Source organism: Microtus ochrogaster, unplaced genomic scaffold (assembly GCF_000317375.1).
Source record: "Microtus ochrogaster isolate Prairie Vole_2 unplaced genomic scaffold, MicOch1.0 UNK7, whole genome shotgun sequence".
Classification (NCBI taxonomy): Eukaryota; Metazoa; Chordata; class Mammalia; order Rodentia; family Cricetidae; genus Microtus; species Microtus ochrogaster.
In genome coordinates, this window is record NW_004949105.1 from 7,971,211 (window position 1) to 7,991,568 (window position 20,358).

Consider the following 20,358-nt stretch of genomic DNA (forward strand, 5'->3'; position numbering starts at 1 on the left):
TGAGGAGGTGACTTACTCCTGATGCTTCCTTGAGGAGGTGACTTACTCCTGATGCTTCCCTGATGAGGTGACTTACTCCTGATGCTTCCATGAGGAGGTGACTTACTCCTGTGCGCTTCCATCCTGAAATTGTCTTACTTTAAATATTTAATCCATGAGATAGATGTGTTAGAGAAGAGAAAGGTAGGTGATTTTGAAAACAAAGAATGAGATCCCATCTATCTCAGGATCAGGTTGAATCATTATTGTTTTACCTTAGTGTAAACATCACAGGATTATTTTTCCGAGGTGTAATTCAGCTACATCTGCATAATAATGGTGTTAAAAATAACTGAAACCGCTTCTTTTCCTTGTTGGCTAAGTGTAGGCTTTTAATTCCACTTATTGTGTTTTTCTCTCTCTCCCACCTGTACTTCATCTTCAGATTGAACCTACAGCTTACAGTGAGAGACAAGCTCCTCATTTAAAACACCACTAAAATCTGCGCTTCTGGACTCAAATTAGCAATGCGGCATGGGAGGGGAGAGAGGTGTAGGCTTTGAGGAAAGGGATGCTTATTATCTAGTAAATATGGTTGTGGATTCTATATGTTGACATTCTAATATACCAAGTTAGTAAGTACCTTGAAACAGAGCCCTTATGGTATAGTATAAACATGAAAAGGAAATAGTGGAGACAGCAGACAGCGATTATAGATGCCTTTGGAATCACTTGGGCCAGTTTTGACAGCTTTATCTTGTTTCTTGTTGGTAGGGACTCCAGGGCCCAAGAATTATCCCTGCTTCAGGCTATGCAATAGGGTAAAGTACAGGCTTGTGACACTGTGCCTGGCTTGGTTATGATGTTCTAACTTCCATTACCTTCTAGTGATTTCCTATAAGGCCTCTCCATACTGGTATAAAATGATTGACGTTGTGTACAATGCCTACATGTGTTTACTCATATTGTAAAGGTACTGTGGCCAAGGGGCTTCCTGATGGACTAGCTAAATCACAATATTTTATTGGAAATGTGTTTGGGAGAATTTTTGTCATTAATCAGAAATTCAACAAAAAGAAACCCAAAGTACTAGAATGTACTCAAATGACCTGTTAAACCCTCACCTGGCATTTCATATAAACCAGTTATCAAACTAGACCTAATTTCTTGGTGGCCATAATATATAGTCTTACAGAACCTAATGTGAATATGGAAAACTGGGATGGTTATACCTTCCTCTGCTGTGAAAGGAATGAACCCTGCCCTTTGCGTTTTGCAACTTCCCGTTTGACAAATCTCCATTCTTTCAGTGTTCCCAGCACCCACGCCTCCTCTGATAGGAACCCTCCTCTTGGTTTCTTAGGGCCCTTGTTTAGAATTCAGGACACCTCCTATGGCTCTTTCCATGTGCATTGGCCTCGGGATGCAGGAGGAGAGAGAGACCGACATGGTGGCTGCTGTGTGCGCAAACCCTGGCTGTCAGGGCGCCTGACATCCTCTGGCCTGGTGGTCTTGGCGTAGCTGGGGACCCAAGCGGGGTACAAGAGCTGTCCTGACTTCAGGGGGCTGATGTTTGCTCCTGACATCCCCACCCCGTCGGACCGGAAACCAAAGGAGCCCAGGTTTCCCCAGCATGTGTCCGCTGTTTTTCCTTTCTTGGAACTCCTAGAGTCAACACTAAGGGGCACCAGAGCCTTGGACTGCAGCGCCAGCCTGGAGGGCGCTGCGGAAGTCCTGGCACAGAGGAGCCCACCCGGCGGGCCCCGGAGGCAGGCACAGTATGCGGGTGCCCTAGGGTCCTCGGGGTCCTCTGGAGAATTCCTCAGAGATGAGACTCATTGAGCATTACGCTGGAGGGGCTCACTGCACTGATGGTGCTTCTCCAGGGCTGGGGAGACCTCTGTCGCCGCTTACTTTGGAGGAGGAAATATGGTCAGACATGGAGTGTAGTGTGGTCATAGCTGCAGCGCACACGCGGTGCTGGGGAACAGCACCATGCAGGCAGACATATAGACACAAGCACCCCGCGTCCTTTCCGACCCATAAAACCAATCTGGGACACAAACGAACGCGGTGGAGCTGTCTAGGGACCCAAAGAACGGTCAGACTGAGCCTGCAAAGTCACCTCGTGCCTCCTCTTGTCAACCTACTCTTTTCTGTAGACTGTCTAGTGAGGGAAATTGTGTCCGCCCCTGGTCCCCAACAGGAACCTCTTAGCCACCCTCCCGTGGGTGGCTCGAACTTGTCCCCTGAACTGCTGGGTATTGAGAAGCTGGACACCCGGGACAGCAGTGTTGGCCACTCAGCCCGCGTCCTAACACCGAAATAAAAAAGTGGGGAGGGTCGGCAAGCCGAGGGCAAGAGCCTCGGTGCACTGGGCCCGGAGGGGGCGGCGGATAGCTGCTCCCCAAGCCTCCGCGCGGCGCGTCCTCGTCCTCCTCCCCGGGCCGAGCCGCCGCCACTGCACCAGGATGAAGAGACCTCAGGGCGGGAGGAGATGACGCAAAATCCAACGCTCCCCCCAAAAAAGTGTGCCTCCAGGACGAAGATGGCGGCAACTTAGCCCGGGGACTGAAGATGACTGTGGCCTCCGGAGGCCCAGCGCAGGTGACTCGGCCCCCGGCGGCGCCCGCGGGCAGACCTGCAGCGGCCGCGGCGACAGTCGGAGCGCGGGGTGGGGGGTGGGGGGGAGGGACATCTTCGCCTGCGGCCGCCCAGGCTCGGGGCGCGGGGAGAGCCAGCGCGAAGTAGGAGCGGGAGGCGGAGGAGAAGCCAGCGACGGAGAGGAAGGAGGAGGAAGAGGAGGAGAAGAGGAGGAGGAGGAGAGGAGGAGGGGAGGCGCTCCGGTCGCCGTCAGTGGGCAGCGGAGACGCGGCATGCCCCTGGCAGGGGAGAGCGGGCTGTCCTCAGCTGGGCCATGGGGACCAGCGCGCTGACAATGCCGGGGTGACAGGAGCAGCGCCAGCCACCCCGCCACCTCCACCACCATCACCTCCCGCACTCAGCCTCCCCACCGGCCAGCACAGCACCAGCCTCCGCGTCTCTCTCTCAATCTCTCTCTCTCTCTCTCTCTCTCTCTCTCTCTCTCTCTCTCTCTCTCTCTCCCCATTATTGTCTCCCACTCTGCAGGGGATGGGGTCGGCTGATGATTAGATCGGAAGCAATATCTTTCTCTAAAGTATGGTAATATTTATGTAGAAAGAGAGAGAGAGAGAGAGAGAGAGAGAGAGAGAGAGAGAGAGAGAGAGAGAAGAAACGGGAGGAGGGGATACGGAAATTAAACCCTTTAAGTCAATGCATGTTGTGGTGACACCGGCACAGGAGCCCTCACGGTGGAGTCGGCCAGGGCTGTGCGTTCCCAAAATATGACCAGGGGTGCTTGGATGTGTCGGCAGTATGACGACGGCTTAAAAATCTGGTTGGCAGCACCCCGGGAGAACGAGAAACCGTTCATCGATTCAGAGCGGGCTCAGAAATGGCGACTGTCTCTGGCCTCTCTCTTGTTTTTCACAGTCCTGCTCTCTGATCACTTGTGGTTCTGCGCCGAGGCCAAGCTGACCCGGACCCGGGACAAAGAGCATCACCAACAGCAGCAGCAGCAACAGCAGCAGCAACAGCAGCAGCAGCAACAGCAGCAGCAGCAGCAGCAACAGCAGCAGCAGCAGCGACAGCAGCAGAGGCAGCGGCAGCAGCAGCGGCAGCGGCAGCAGGAACCCTCCTGGCCCGCGCTCCTGGCCAGCATGGGGGAGTCCTCGCCCGCCGCCCAGGCACACAGACTCCTCTCCGCCTCCTCGTCCCCCACCCTGCCCCCCTCTCCGGGAGGCGGCGGCGGCGGCGGCGGCAGCAGCAAGGGCAACCGAGGCAAGAACAACCGGAGCAAGGCTCTTTTTCTAGGAAACTCTGCCAAGCCGGTGTGGCGCCTGGAGACTTGTTACCCTCAGGGCGCCTCCTCAGGCCAGTGCTTCACGGTGGAGAGCGCGGACTCGGTGTGCGCCAGGAACTGGAGTCGGGGGGCGGCCGCGGGGGAGGAGCAGTCGTCCAGGGGCTCTGGGCCAACTCCGTTGTGGAACTTGTCGGATTTTTACCTTTCATTTTGTAATTCCTACACACTTTGGGAGTTGTTCTCGGGGCGGTCCAGCCCCAGCACTTTGAACTGCAGTTTGGACGTGGTGCTCACGGAGGGCGGTGAGATGACCACGTGTAGACAGTGCATCGAAGCTTACCAGGACTATGACCACCACGCGCAGGAGAAGTATGAAGAGTTTGAAAGTGTGCTGCATAAGTACTTACAGTCGGATGAGTACTCAGTGAAGTCTTGTCCCGAGGACTGCAAGGTAGGGCCAATAAGTTCCTTTTCCCTTTTCTGCGGCTTTGCGTCTGGTTCATGTGTTTACTTGACTAGGGTTTAGTAAGTTTAATCACGTTTGTCTGGCTATAAGAACTTGACTTCCTGCTAGAGTTGGGGATAGCTGGTGGGTTCCTTTCAGTGTCCTTGGACTATCAGGGAAGTCCGTCTTTTAAGATACCAAAGCCAAGCTTTTAGCTGCTTCTTCGAGCTATGTGGTTGGCTCAAACTCCCTTACTGCTTGTTGGGAGGATAGCGAGGGGAGCACGGCACACAGGTAATCAGAAGGGCTGGAGACAGGCATGGAGAAGACGGGTGGATCTGCCTACAACACTCCTCCACTTCTAACATAACTGAGGTTGGCTGACCACAGGAATAAGATAAAGTGTAACTGTTGCTATGGGGGGAAAACAGCTGAACGTCCGCATCTTATGGGTTTTATAGGGGTAGCTGTTGTTTCTCAGAAAGTCTACAGGCCTGTTCTCCTTAACACTCCTGTTTTCTTAGACATATGTGTAGTTATTGACCTAGGTGGAAAGCTGTTATTAGCTATCTACCAATCGATTCTCAATGTAATCATACTACCTTATGTAATTGCTTTTATTTTGTCTTGTTTTTTTCTTTGCATACTCTGACGAAATGGTAAAAATGACAAATCTTTGCTTCTATGAGTTAAAATTTGGGGAAATAATTAGTAACTTGTATTATAGTCAGCAAGGACTCTGACCTTGCTAATTAGCAAAGGGGGGAAGCCTAGGAGCGTTTCTTCGAAATTGGAATATGCTACCCAGGGCTGCTGGCGGTGCTGCTGTCCGAGGTCCTGAAATGGGACTTGTCCACGGAGGCCTAGGTATTGAAGGCACTGCAACGACCTTTAGCTGCAAAGACCTGAGGACAGGATCTCCAGATGTGTGAACGTTAGTTTTATAAAGTAATTTCAGGGAGAGCACAAAAAGTTGTGTCGTTTTTCAAATGAAATAGGACACCATAACTTCATCCTTTGCCTACTTCCTCAACCCCTTGCGCTCAGAGAGCCTCCTTCTCTTGCTTTCTATGGGGGAGGGGGTCAAGTGTCATATTGATCAAAGGGTCTGCAATGCTTTGACAGATAGATTAAGATAGATTAAGAGCCACACCCGACAGCTGAGCCAAACTTACACTGACCTTGCTCATGTTTTTTCTTCTTTCTTTCTTTCTTTTTTCTTTTTTTTTTAAGATCAGAAACTTGAACTGGAATTCAAAATCGTCAGTTTATCGCATTAACCGAGATTTCACTTCAGCGGATAAGCCTATATTTAAGTTCTCTATGTATGTTTTAACCACTCCTAGGAAGTAAAATCAGCCTTAGGGACAGAAACTCACAGTGAATGGCTGATGCACGTACTTACTGCATTGCTGTTTATCCTGATTGCACTGTCGCATGAAACATAAGGATAAAGAAATGACTGATAGACAATTCTACTGCTAGTAAAAGCGTGGCATAGATTCCAATAATTTTGAGTTAAGAACAAAATGGCAAAAACTTGCATTTCTGTAAGCCCTTATCGGCATGTCTTGAGATTTTAATTTCCTTAGCTCAGGATTTAAGAGGGAGTCTGTGTTGTCAAAGGCCCACAGCCGTTCTCTACCCTAGTGGAAGTTCCAAACACACGGAGGGTTTCTTTTTTCCTTCATCTGCATTAATTCTCAGCATGGAGTTTATATCAACAATAGAAAGGTCTACTGTAAATATTCTGTGACGTTATGAGGCACTCGAAGATTGTATTTATATTGTGTTTATATTTCTGGATACAGTAGGATTTGTTAACACTATAAAACTCTTAGGTCTTTTAAATAATTCCTCTTCACATTGAAAAGTAAACATGGATGCCTGTATTTCTCAGTGCAACAGAATTTATTGTTGGAGATGCCTTGATGCCTTGCGTTCATTTCTCAGTGGTAGAGAAGTGGCAAATTACTTTGCCAGTCAGTAGGATATACTACTTTCACAATAGATGCTTTTAGCTTAAGGAATTGGTGCTCTTGGTTTAAGGTAAATGAACCAACTGGTTATAGGTAGAAAATGATATGTGCATATTTCCTTACTTCAGTGAATAATCTCTCTGATTATGAAACAGTCATACATATCTTCATACAAAATATAAAAGACAAATTAAAGTATTTGTTGGGTTTTGTGCTTGTAACTGACCTTTTGAAAGCATTGTCTTATTTTACTGTATTTGCAATCACCAAATGTCTATTGCCAGGAGCTTGATTCAGATTCAAGCAAAAAATTCCCCCGTCTTATTTTGTTGGCAGTTACAAAGCCAAGGATAGGCTATCTAAAAATGTAGGCTAAAAGTAAACACATTGTGTATCCCTAACTGCTAGCATACTCATATAATACAATTTTAGTTGTTTATAAATATACTTAATATAGATAAGATCTATAGCATCCTGTTAGGATTAGAAATTAGGGGTATTCATATTTTAGGAGCAACACATTGACTGTTTTTTAGCTGATATTTAACTTTTTTTCAGTTAAGATGTATTATTTCATATTCTCCCCCATTGGAAATCCATCCTATAAAATAAGGAGTCATTAAATTAAAATTTTATGTAACATTTTTAATGAGCTTTTCTGATCACTTATGCCTTTTAAGAAGCCTTAAATCACATCTAATATAATTATATGACTTGAAAGTGAACATTACAGGATATACCGGTGACTACACCATGCAGGGAGATGGGGCAATAGGATTACAAATTCCAGGCTAACATGGACTGTTAATTAGCTTATGGTTTGTTTTGTTTTATTTTGTTTTTCTAATTGTCTTGAATTCATAATAAGTACAGACCAAATACAGGCAATTTACTTTTAAAAATCCTTGCTTTGTAATGTATTAGAAAACTAATCTGTACTCTGGTATGCTTTTAAACATCGTGATAAATAGTCTCACTTTTTTTAAAATAAAAAGCAAATATTTGCATTTATGAAGAAATGCACACATATATAAATATATAACTTAAAGTTGCCATTTAAGGCCCTTTGATTGTATAAATCAGGCAGCAGGGTTGTGGGTAATTTTCCCTGTAGTTTATGGCAGCATTCAAAACAGCATTTTTAGCATATTCAAGAATCTGACAAAAGTGCTGAAATCTTCACATTACAGACAATATAAAAATGACACTTTCTAAGCTCCAATTTACAAATATATGTCATTTTTCATGCTTGACTTTTACAAGATTTTTCTCTTCTTATCACACTTTTTTTAAAACTAATTCCTGAGTGTTCTAGAGAATGCATCCTATGAAAATGAGGTTTGAGAGGACATGCACATTTGTGTTGCGTGTGAGCTTTCTTTGCTACTGACATTATTTAACACTTTCAGAAGATACTTGGTGAAAGAACGTAGGTTTGAGACTATATTCTAATGTAGGTCATGGCAAAGTCTAAATTCCAGTTATGTCTGTATAAATTCTAGTCTTCATGTCACCAAGCATGCATGGATACTTATTATTTTATTTTTACAATCTAATATTTAAGCTAGTGAACTGCTTGTATTTAGTAGATACAGACTGCAAAACACCTCATGACTATTAAGACTTGAAGCTTCCCTAATACTTCAGAGTTTCTTTTGGGATCTGAACTATTCGCAGTATCATCCAGTTTGAGGTCACTGAGTCTGAATTCTGTGATGAGGAAACAAACAGTTCTTGAGAGACTAAAGACATACCTGGGAAGAGGGACCCTCAACTTAAGACCTTGAATTTCCCCCATCAGATTGGCCTGTGGGCATGTCTGTGTGGCATTTTCTTGATTATTAATTGATGTAGGGGGCACAGTTGGAAGTATTGTCCCACAGCAGTTGGGCTTGGGCTGCACAAGGAAGAGAGATGGATTGTGGGTCTGATTGCTAGCCGGTAAGCTGCGCTTTCCCTTGGTCTCTGCTTCAGTTCCTGCTTCCAGGTTCCTTCCTTGAGTTCCTGCTCTGATTTTCTTAACGATGCTCTGAGACACAGTGATGTGATAAACCCTTTATCCCCTCACATTGGATTAGGTCAGTGTTTTATCACAACAGCAGAAATGCAAACCAGATCATCTCTTCATCCTTCTTATTTTGGTGTTATGTCTGTAAGTTCCTAGGGAATTTTATAAAACATAGTTATTTTGGTTTACGTATCTGTGCACGTGCCTGAGTGTGTGTATGCACACCATTTGCGTTCAGTATTCCACACGGGCCAGAGGAGGCACTCGATGTCCTGGAACTGGAATCAAGGTCCTCTGCAAACGCTCTCCAGCCCTGAACACCGCCTTTATTCCAAGTCTGAACCTTCAGCATTGCTTTGCTGTCCATAGTGACTGTGCACATGTCACTCTCTAGAGGATGGAGAACACATGTAAGAATAGATCTTCATTTGCATTCTGCTACTTTATTATTCTCAGTTATGTCTGTAATTGAATGGGTTTTCTGCAGGATCAGGTAGTCTGGCCATACAGATGAACAGAGCCACTTTAAAGTCAAAGATACCATCATAATCATTTTATGACTCAGATTTATGTTTTTTTTCTAGAAATATGTTTGCAGCATGCAGTTGCTCATCTATCACTGGCATTTCCCTCCTTGTAGAAAACACTTCACCATGCTCGTTAATGCGAAATGCCTGCAGTGTTCCAGGCCAAGAGGTGTGTTTTTACTCCAGACTTGTAACTGGGTCAGATTAGCAGCTATATAGGACATAACCTAGATGTTGATGCATGTTGGTTTTAATCACTTTTGTTGAATGAGGTCGATTTCTGCTTATGCAAGGAGAATTAAAGCAAGGAAATAGGAAACCAAGCAGAGACCAAAACCTCACACCCCTTCATGTGAAAAATCACAATCCACTGTGATTGCCTTTCCTGCTAAACCTAGTCTACAAGACCAAAGTATAAATATCTGTTTCAAGGGACAGAATGTTTAGGGTTATATGAGCTGTTACTTGAATTTAATTTCTCATAAAATCAAGCCAATCTTATAATGACTAAGCCCCAAGCACTTTGCTGTTCCTGTAAGCTTAGGTCTTAAAGTTATTTCTTTACCATCACTGGACATAGACTGCAGATCAGTATCTTTGGGGCCATGTTGGAGGATCCTGGGCATCCTTAGAACTTCTGATGTCTAGAGATTCTACTGGCATTTATCTGGCGCTATGTGCTTGGGCTTGTTCAAACTTTAACCAGTGATTACAAGGATCCACCAAATTCTTTTGGTGTTTATATCTCCATTGTGCATAACAGTCATAGTAAAAGTGGAGCTAGCCAGATACACTGTGGAAATGTAGCACATACAGACAGAGGATAGGGAATGAAAGTGACAAGGCTGAGCGAGTAAATGTCAGCTACCTGATGCAGGGGAGGCACTGAGGCAGAAGCAACCTTGGAGCTAAGGAGATGCCTGGGTGTGGAAAGGTGGCCCTGATGACTGGCTTCTTGCTGGGCTGAGTCGTCATATCCATGTGCACAGAACGGGCTGGGCACAGGGATGTGGAGACTGACTGACAATATTTGAGATGCCCTAACTTCATTATTTCTGCTTCTAACTTCTATTTCTGCTTCCAACATACAACATCCAGGCTTTACTGAAAGTATACGGCTGCTTTTCAAGGCAACGTGTTGGCCTCCTGCGGTACTTCATCTACTCATCTCATCAAGTCAGAGGAATTACTCATTTTTGACTCTTTTTTAAAACATTAATGATCTGTATTTTCTTTCTTTTTTGTTTTTTCTATAGCAGTTCTGCAAGTATTTGACATCCATATGCAGTCTTTTATAAGACACACGCTGCTAATGAACACAGATTGATTCCAAGCTTAGTTTAGGAAATATTTTCTTTCTTAACAGAACCTGTTCCTTCTGCAAGGGATTAAAAATAACCTACAGTTTGATCATATATTTAGTATAGTTTCCTTAATGAATGATTTTAATTTTCTCTCAGGTTTTATTTCAAAATAAGGTAAGTTTATCATATGTTCTTTCTTAGTAGGCAGTGAACGATGTAAGAAATACATTATACTAGATGCATGGAAATATTTAATTTTTAAGTGATGATGGTGGATCCCCGGGTTTCCTGTTGTCTTCTTCTAGATTCAGTTATTTATAAGCAAAATGATGCCACGTGGTAGAAATCTTATGGTGCATTGATATTCCTTTCACATTTAAGGACAGCTTCACTCTTGTTAATGATGTGTCCATCCTTGTGTGGGGTGAGTGAGCATGGTCATCATTTCTAGATGTGTTCAGGGAGCCTCTGTGTGTTGGTGGCTCCATCCTGCTCCAGAGAAAAAATAGTTCCCATCAACACTGATGACTTTTAGCTTCCTCCCCTCTGTGTCCTGTCTCCCTTGTTGTTTTGGTTTCTTGGTGTCACTTGGTACGTCCTTGCCTGCAACTTGGAAACTCAGCTGTATGCCCCACAGTCTCATGGGAAATCTAAAGTTTAGAATTTTTTCTTCTCTGCAACTCCCTTCAGAAATGATGGGTCTCTTTCTTACAGAACTGCCACTGATGTTTTTAGTACATTGAACTAATCTGTAAAGGGTGGTGGAGACATGGTGCTCACTCTCACGGACCACACTACTAATGACCCAGACACTTACGAGTTAGGAGCAGCCAACAGGGCTTAGAACTTCTTAGAAATCAGAAACAATTTTACTGCGTTCAATCTCCAAGTCTTCCTTGTGAGACAAACCTGAAATGGGTTGGCTTTATTAGTATTGGCTTCTGATGAGGCAAAGCAGCATATGTCAAAATCAATTACCTCTGCCTAGGCACCATTGCCTCTTCTCACATAAAAGAAAACCAAGAGAAAGAAGAGGAAGAGAAAGAAGGGGGTTCCCCTTTCTATTTAAGAGCATGCTCCGGAGGTCCAGAAAAATCTTCTCTAGAGTTCATCTCTTGAAGTTTCCACCATTTTCCAACCAGCATTGGCCTGGAAAGCTGTTAGAGCATGGATCTTGGGAAATCCAAACTTGAGATAAAGAAAAATAGTTTTCCGAAAGACATAAAATTATTCAAGATGTTATACAGTGCAGAAAGGACATGTAGGTCAGGGAGGAGCTGGTGAGACAGTTTAGTGGTATAGGTGTTTGCTGCCCGGACTGACCACCTCAGTTCATGCCTGGATCCTGTGTTCTGGAGGAGGAGCATAAGCTTCACAAGCTGTTTTCTGAGCTCCACTTCTGTGCTGTGGCTATTGCACATGTACACGCACACACACACACACACACACACACACACACAAATATTTATTTAATTTATTTAACTTAAAAATTAAAATTATGCCAATGAATTTAGCAATTGGGTCTTGATGACGTTACACTCGTAGATTTAGTGAATGAGAAGAAGAGAGGCCAAGGGTGGTAGGTGAAGATGTAAGTTGCCATTGAATGAAGACAAATCCAGCTTCTTTCTTTAAGTTTGTCACGGAAAAGAGAGAATAAGTGGACATCAGCTTCTTCAAAGAAACAATTTACAATGAAATGAACCTGATTCTTATAGCTATTGACATAGAAGAGTGTGGGGAGTTGGAAGAACTATATTCATCAAAGTGGATGGTTTTATGTCTCCACCATTGCTAAAGCTTTTGTGGAAGGAGGATCACACTCTTTAACATCCAGACTCCTTCTTACCAGTAGGCCTTTAAGAGGAACAGTAATTTACTTGCAGTAGTCCAGAAAATAAATATAACTCAATTAGAATATGCTTCAAACAAATATAAATCTCATTTCAAACAAATATAAAATATTGAATGGGTTTAAGCAATGGATCAACCATTGCATAGCTGGCTTAGATTTCACTTTCATCATTTGCTGCTTGATGACTCTGCCAAAGTGACCAACAACAGAGGCTCTAGCCAGCTTTTTTCATAAAGCTGTGTCTTTGTTAGGGATTTTGTCGCTGTGAAGAGACATCATGACCACAGCAACTCTTACAAAGGAAAACATTTAACTGGGGTGGCCTGTTTACAGTTTAAGAGGTTCAGTCCATTATCATCACTCAGTCCTTTACCATCATGGTGGGGAAGTTTTGCTGGCATGCAGGCAGGCATGGTGCTGGTGAAGAACATCTTGTGGACAACAGGAAATTGACTGAAGTACTGCACAGTATCCTGTGAACAGGAAACCTCAAAGCCCATCCCACACTTCCTCCAACAAGGCCATACCCACTCCAACAAAGCCACAACTCCTAATAGTGCCACTTCCTATGAGCTTATTGGACCAATTACATCAAACAACCACACTGTTTCTTGTTTGTATGAGCTTATTTATCTAGGATAGAGTGATGCCCCTTAAGTCGTAACAAGTCATTAAAACTAATCTCATCCTCACCCGAGGTCTTAGGAGCTTTCTGGTCACCCATTTGCAGGTTTCATAAGTAGACATTTCATTACACATAATGGAATTCTGAGCTATTGTACAGGACTACATTCTTCTTTCTGAGAAAAATGACTGAATTATTTAGTATTTTCAAATAAAATGTTAAACAAAAGCTTGGATGGAATAAAAGTGTTGCAGTCTATATATTTCAGATTGGAAATGAACACAAGCTCTATTTCAGCCTGAATAGATCCTTTGGGCAACCTAAGCAAGACCATCTAGGGAGGATTGGTGAGGAAGATCTGGGTGTATATCCACAACCTCCTCAACTTGAGGGTAAGAATAGTCTTGAGGGAACCAGGTGGTGGTGACACACACCTTTAGTCCCAGCACTTGAGAGGCAGAGGCAGGCAGATCTCTGGGAGATGAAGGCTGGCCTGGTCTACATAAGCTAGTTCCAGGACAGGCTCCCAAACTACAGAGAAACCCTGTCTCAAAAAGACAAAAACAAACAAACAAAAAAGAATAGTTTTGGGGCATCTTACTAGAAATTGAAAGGTCAGAGCATCTGGATTCATTTTTAAAGATGGTGTGCTGAACTTTGACCTTCTATATTTACATAGTATATGTTAAATTCTGTCTTCTGCACTGTAGCACACACACAGGCACTCCATTCGTAATAATTAGTATTCTTTTGACTAGAGATAGGAAAGAAGTCCCGTGGCAGATGGCCTTGGCTTTGAACCAGACTCACTGGACATGGTAGCTACAGCATGTGCCAGAGTACAGGGGACAAAGTGGGGTCAAAAAAGACTGTATCCTCTGCTCATGGATGCGGTGATGCTTTCCATGAGGAAACAAAGATACAACAAGACACGGTGACAGGAGACAGGCATCACCCAGGAGAACTTTGGTATCTGTGCTTCCACGGTGGTCCCAAGGACATGGAAGGGCCTCTCTAGGTGTTTCTGCAGCACAGTCCACAGAAGGCAAATGGTTCTGTGGAAGGATCTTGGTGCAGAGGGATGCTGGGAGGAACTCAGGAGCAAGGGAGATGAGACCTGGGTGCTGTCTAGCATTACCCTTGATAGCATCTTTGCTTGGACTATATGGTTGCTTGATAGCCTCAGTTATTCCTTCTGACACTTTCACCACACAGTAAGGACCCCACAGTGTGGACTGTGCAATGAGAATGCCATTGGCAGCCTCAGGCAAAGATGAGATAAGTGGGCAGTTTTCTTAGTCTAACGCCCATTTTTCTTCATCTTTCCCCATTCTCTTTCCTGGCAATAGCACTTAGTTCTGAAAAGGGGAGGTCACAGCAATGTCAACGTAATATTATCCTCTGTTGCCTGTTCATGTATTTATTTGGTCTGAATATTTTAAAAGCTAGCAAACCAAGCATATAGTCCTGTCCTGGGAGAGGGAGGAACTGAGGATAACTCATAAGTGAACATCTGAGTGACACAGTCCTTCTTCCCTTGTTCTCATATTGATCACTGCTATTTTCTCAAACCCCCCTCTCGAGCATGTATGACCCTGGGCCGTGGTGGCACCGGGATAGAAAAGTTTGATCTTTCCCCTACGCTTTCCTACATTTATCTTGACATACTAATTCAATCCTATAGCTATTTCTCTGTGGAGTCAGCAAGACTGAAATCACTTTATAGGGAATTACACTCTCTATTGGTTTCTTGCAATCAGCAAATCACATAAAGGAAACCCAAGAAAATATATCCATTTTATTTAATTTTAATTATTTGGAGAATGTCATACATGAATACTGTGTGTCCTGCCCTTTTCTCTCCCACTTCTAGCTTCTGTGCCTGCCAAGTTTCTCTCAGATTACCGACTTCTTTACATATTACTGTCACACACACACACACACACACACACACACACACACACACACACACACACACACACGCCCTCCTGAATCCATTTAGTGTTGTTCTCTTGCACATATGTTTTTAGGGCTGACCACTTGGAACTGGATAACCTTTGGAGAGGCCTATCTGTGGAGACTCTTCCTCCCTTAGCAGCCATTAGTCCTTCATCCAGGGTGGGGCCGTGTCAGACTTCCTCCATTCACACTAGCATATCGATTGGTGTGCTAGTATGCAAGTTTTATTTGGGCGACTCTGTTGTCCAGATGTCATGGTGACACCCTCCTTGTCCTGCACAGAAGACCCTACCTTCCACGAGGCGATTTAAACCAGCCACATATGACTAAATGCCAGATGGTAGTGGGTTGAAAGTCTGGCTCTGTCATGAGTCATCCCTCCCGAAACAGTCGACATCAGGGGCCAAGTTAGCTTTCCTCAGCAAATGGGGGACCTAGCACGGAGAGAGGTTAGGGAATGTGCAAGGACCTCATAGTTCAGCACAGCAGGCCAAGGATTTCAGCCAACTACCATTTGGCTCTCAGTCACGTGGGACTTGTTTTAAATTATATTTATTGTCTCTTTTGGCACCAGCCTTGTGTTTATGATCATTTGGGTTTCGGTTTGTTTGTTTGTTTAGGAGGAAATGAAACAGATGGACGGGAGGATCATAGCAGGAGTGGATGGGACAGAAATCAGTTTGCACATACGGGAAAAGAACTTGATTTTATCAGTTCTTTACTGATGTTTTATCAGTGTTCCTACTGCATCAACTTGAGGTCAGAAATTAAGGTGTTCCAGAACATTAGAAGGGTCCAGGCCCTTTGTCTGAGAGTGCTGTCCCAATGAGGGGATTGCTGGGAAGAGATGAAGAGTGTCTACTGAGTCTTTTCCTAGGCAGCTACCTCCCGCTCAGATTACTCTGAGAAAGTCATGACATCACATACTTCGAGCCCTCAGCACTGCTTGAACACTTGAACTTAAGCAGGAAGCAAACACTGGAGACTTTATCCCAACCTCAGGGATAAAGCTCTCATCCGAGCCATGCTTTTGCTAGTCAAGTTGACATGCCTGGCAGAGATCTTGAACTTGGTTTCCAGAGGGGATTTTGTTTTTAAAGGCAATGAGGATAAGTTCACCCTTAAGAATCAGAGAAGCTGTTAAAAGTCATCTGGGAAAAACAAATATTTTTTAAAAGGTCAGTATGAATGTGAAAATGCGCTGGGACAGGATTCTTTTGCCTAGAATGAGCACTGGCTGCTCTAGAGCTTGAGGTAAGAGCGGGTCCACACGCAAACCTCCTGAGACATTGGCATGGTGCTGAAATGTAAGCAATACAGTGGGGAAAGTCAGGCAACTCACACAGTGCTCCGGGAGTGTTTCGTCTGCTCGGCTCTGTAGGATGTCTGTAAGTGAGAGTGTTTGTGTCTTGTCTGCCATTTATATTGTGAATTTCATAATAAGCACTCTATTTACATATTTGAATCCACCTTTTACCCTGGCCCAACTCTTCATATTCTCCTCTTGCTCTCCTCCAAATCCATGGCTCTTCCTTTTAAATTATTATTGTTACATATATAAATGAATGTGCATATGTGTATGTGTGTGCCTGTGTATGAATATACTGCATCCACCTAGTGTGGCTTGTATTTATGTGTGTTTAGTATTGACCACTTGAGATTGGATAGGGTTTCCATTACTGTGACAAAACACCATGACCTAAAGGCAAGTTGGGAAGAAAGGGTTTATTTGGCTTATACTTCCATATTGTTGTTCACTATCAAAGGAATTCAAGGAAAGAACTCAAAAAGGGACAGAACCTGGAGGCAGGAGATGATGCAGAGACCATAGAGGGGTGCTACTTAGTGGCTTGCTACTCATAGCTTGCTCAGTCTATTTTCTTATAGAACCACCAGCCCTGGCATGGCAACACCTACAAGGTGGGCCCTTTCCCTTCATTAACTGTTAATAAGACAATGTCCTACAGGTTTTCCTACAGCCTGATCTTATGGAGGCATTTTCTCTCCCCACTCCCTGCTACTCTTTATTTTTATTGAAAATAGGGTCTTCTCTTATAAAATGCACCCCAATCACAATTTATCCCCCCTCTATTCCTGCTAGATTCCCCAATCTCTCCTCTGCCCAGGTACCCTCCTCCTTCATTTCTTCTCCAGAAAAGAGCAGATCTCCAAGAGATAACAGCTAAGCAGGACAAAACAAGAAACAATAAGACATAGTGCAATTCAATAGGAGGAAAAGAGTCCCAAGAGCAGACAAAAGAGTCAAAGATGTACCTGCCCCCACTGTTAGGAGTCTCACAAAAACGTCAAGCTAACATATAAGCAGAGGACCTGGTGCAGGCTAATGTAGGAGCCCATGTGAGCCCTGTTTAGTTGATTCGGTTCAGTAGGCCATACTCTCCTGGTGACCCCATCCCCTCTGACTCCGACAGTCTTTCCCCCACCTTTTTCATGGGGTTCCCTAAGCTCTGAAGGGAGGGACCTGATGGAAACCTCCAATTTAGACTCTTTCCATGTATAATGTCTGACTGTGAGTCTGTTCCCATCTGTTGCTATGGGAAACTTCTGATGATGCCTGGACAAGGCACCAAGCTATGAGAGTAGCAGAATGCCATTAGAAATCATGTTGCTGATTTTTTTTTTTTTTTTTTTTTTGCCTGTCATGCTTGGTTCTACACTACACCTTTGATCTACCCAGTCCTCAGTCCTTGGATAGCTAGGCTGTGTACGCATGGGCCCTCTCTCCCCTCTGATTGTGTGGGCCTCGGGTTAAACCAAACATTTGTTGGCCACTCTCACAAGTTCTGCACAACCATTGCCCAGCAACTTTTGCAGACAGGCCAGATTGTAGGTGAAGGGTTTTGTGGCTCAGCTGGTGTCTAGGTTTTTCTTTCTGTAGTCTGCAGCCTCTTTTTCTCTCACCAAATAGACTACAGAGTAGGAGAAGGCTCCATGCAGGCACCAGTTTGACCTCTCTAGGTTCAACAAGCTGTGTGGATGTTGTGCTTGGCAATGGGGACTCACTGTCAGTTTTCAGAGAGCAGCCTTCTGTCCCAGCATGGACCTAGGTTGCTTAGTGACTTCTACTGCACCTCCTCAACTAACAGCTCAACTGAATGTAACCCAGTCTCAGCATTGGAAGTCTTGCCTGGCTACATAAGATGGCCAGTTGAGATTCTGTATAGGAGTCTTCATTAGGGTCACCCTCATGGTTTCTACCCTACCTCCCAAATGCCCCCTCCCAGTTCCAGCTGTCTGTCCCCACAATCTCCCTCACCCCCCTCACCTGATCCCTCCTACTCTTCTTGCCACCAGAGTCATTTTCTTACTGAGATTCCCTCCTCTCCAATGACTTTAGTTTGCATCAAGTTGACAGAAAACCATCCAACACACCTCCCGACAGCTGTTGATTGCTGTATTTCTTCATCTAGGGCAGGGACACCTTGTGAAATTCCCTCTGTCCACACCGGCATGTCAACTGGTATTGCCATTATGCCTGCCTTGTTTAGGCAACCATATTGGTTGATATTTGATATGTACCAATTCCTCTTGATGTCTAGAAGATACTGTCTTTCATTAAACATCCTGCTGTGCTGGGTCTTATCCTCTTCTTTGATTTTTCTCTGAGCCTCAGCTGTAGGGATTGCCTAGTAAGTGTATCACGTGGGGATGGCCCCCTCCTACAATCTTTTACTCTCTGTGTTTTTATCAATTGTGAATCTCTTCATTTTTGAAGTTGCCAGTTATTCAGTTATGCGGCCAAAGATGTGATTTTTCTCCAATCCTTGAAATCATTGGAACGTTTTACTAGCTTTAAGTATGGTTTTGTCCTTCTGACTAGGCCTGGGTTTCTACCACCAGTTTTTATCTTCTTTCCTTCAAGTCTTCCTTTCCCATTTTCAATTTTTCCTCTTTTATTTTTGTGTTAGGGATCGAACCCTGGGCCTTGTGAATTCTTGAGCTACATTGATAGCCCTTGGATTTCTGAGAGAGGGTGGCTGCAAACCCAGGTTCCTCTTCCTTGGTCCTCAAGAGAACTCATAAGAAATGTGCGCCCCCAGGCTCAGCTCTCCGTTTGTGAAGTTAGGAAGCATCCCAAGTATCTGATCGCTTCTGTGTGTCTGATTTATTCTTTGATAAATATGCTTTCAATTTCTAAATAACCTTCAAATTTGGTAAACTAAGAAATCTCATTGATCATTAATTGATCATCTCAAACTTCATGAAAATTAACTTTATTATATCAGTTGATTCAAGATTGTACCAATTAAGAATGAAGCGCTTTTAAAAACTGCTGTCCTAAAATTTTAGAGACTGTTTCCTCAATTCTTGTTTTTAAAAAGATTAATTAGAATCTTAAACAATTTCAAGAAGTGAAAATTTAAAGAAACAGTTTTAGTGATACATCATTTTCCTAACATTTATTTTTAGTGTGTGTACAGAGGAAAAAAGAGAGCAGTGAGTGATTATGGCTGAGACCTAGCAAACGTGCAAATATTGAAACTGATACTTTATTAATAGACTTGTTTTATTTTGTCTAGTACCTGCTATAAATCTATGAATCACTCTAGGAAATGATGTACAATATTTATTCATATTAGATGAATGCTTAATTATCTAACAATATTCACTTTAAATAGATAAGAGCAAAAGCCAACCAATGAAAATTTGCAATGTCCACAATAATTGTGATCATTGAACACTGTAATCTTTTATTTGTTTGTTTGTTTGCTTGTTTGCTTTTCAAGATAGGGTTTTCCCCCCCGTATCTCTCGTTGTCCTGGAACTTGCTTTATAGACCAGGGTAGCAATGCTTGCCTTTGCCTCCTGAGTGTTGGCACTAAAGGCATGCACCACCACCTCCCAATGGTCATAATCTTACAGGGGGGTAGTTGGCAATCCTTAGTGACATTTAACTGTCTGTCCTGTCACATAGATCATTAGAAGATTCATAGAAATATTAGTTTGTTAATAGATATAAAAACTTTCTGTCTTTATCCAAATGAATGCATCATCGAAATGGCCTGGAAGTCAGCATTACTAGGACAATATCGACTTCCTGATCTTTCCCACAGATAGAGCAGAGAAATCATAGAACTTACACGAGTGCTTCTGTGTTCCCGCCTTGACTGTTAAGGACAGGCTTTAGTCAGCGTCGTGTCTTTTCCTCTCTGGGATATTTTATATGTCCTAGAACCCATTTTTGTTCTGGTTAAGAAGTATCGTGTCTCTTCATGATGTATTGAATGAAGTCAATCATTAAAGTACTCAAGCAACTGTTCCACCAAGTTCTCTTCAACTTCTCCCATGGACAGTGAAGGACACTACCCTCAACTGCCCATGCATAGATTCCAGGAACCAAGATCACAAGGTGCTCCAAAGAGCACAATAATCCTTTCAGAATTATCCCTCGGACTGTTTCTAATAGGCTTCCTCCATTACTGGCCAGAAGCACTACAGAATATTTAATATATCGATGTGTGAACCATTCCGCTTGGAATACATTTTAACTCTTGTGCCCTACGTGACAAAAGACACAAAATAAAGGGGTAAATATATATATATGGCTTTTTAAAAATAGATCTCTGATGAAGGCTGTTCTTGGAGATTTTGAGCCCTGTTATTATATAGCAATAGCAATTTAGTCACCAAGATAAAAGATATCTTACAGTGCACCTTGTTAAAAGGGGAATAAATAATCAGCCAGTTCATCATGTGTGACTCATATATGGATGTGGAACAGGCACAGAATTTAACCACAAACAGTACACATGTGGAGAGGGGCAGTGAGAGA

General features: G+C 43.6%; 1 protein-coding gene across 2 annotated transcripts in view; it reads left to right on the forward strand.

Moving 5' to 3' along the window:
• The first annotated feature begins 2,653 nt into the window (after positions 1–2,653).
• The window catches only part of Fam155a (family with sequence similarity 155 member A), a 465,955-nt gene continuing 448,250 nt past the window's right edge, over positions 2,654–20,358 (forward strand). Inside the window, exon 1 of one of the 2 annotated variants that reach the window (XM_026788794.1) lies at positions 2,654–4,313. In XM_026788794.1, the coding sequence (XP_026644595.1) occupies positions 3,345–4,313 (969 nt within the window). In that variant the 5' untranslated portion in view covers positions 2,654–3,344. The remainder of the gene's footprint in view (positions 4,314–20,358) is intronic. The other variant, XM_005366308.3, reaches the window with a different exon arrangement.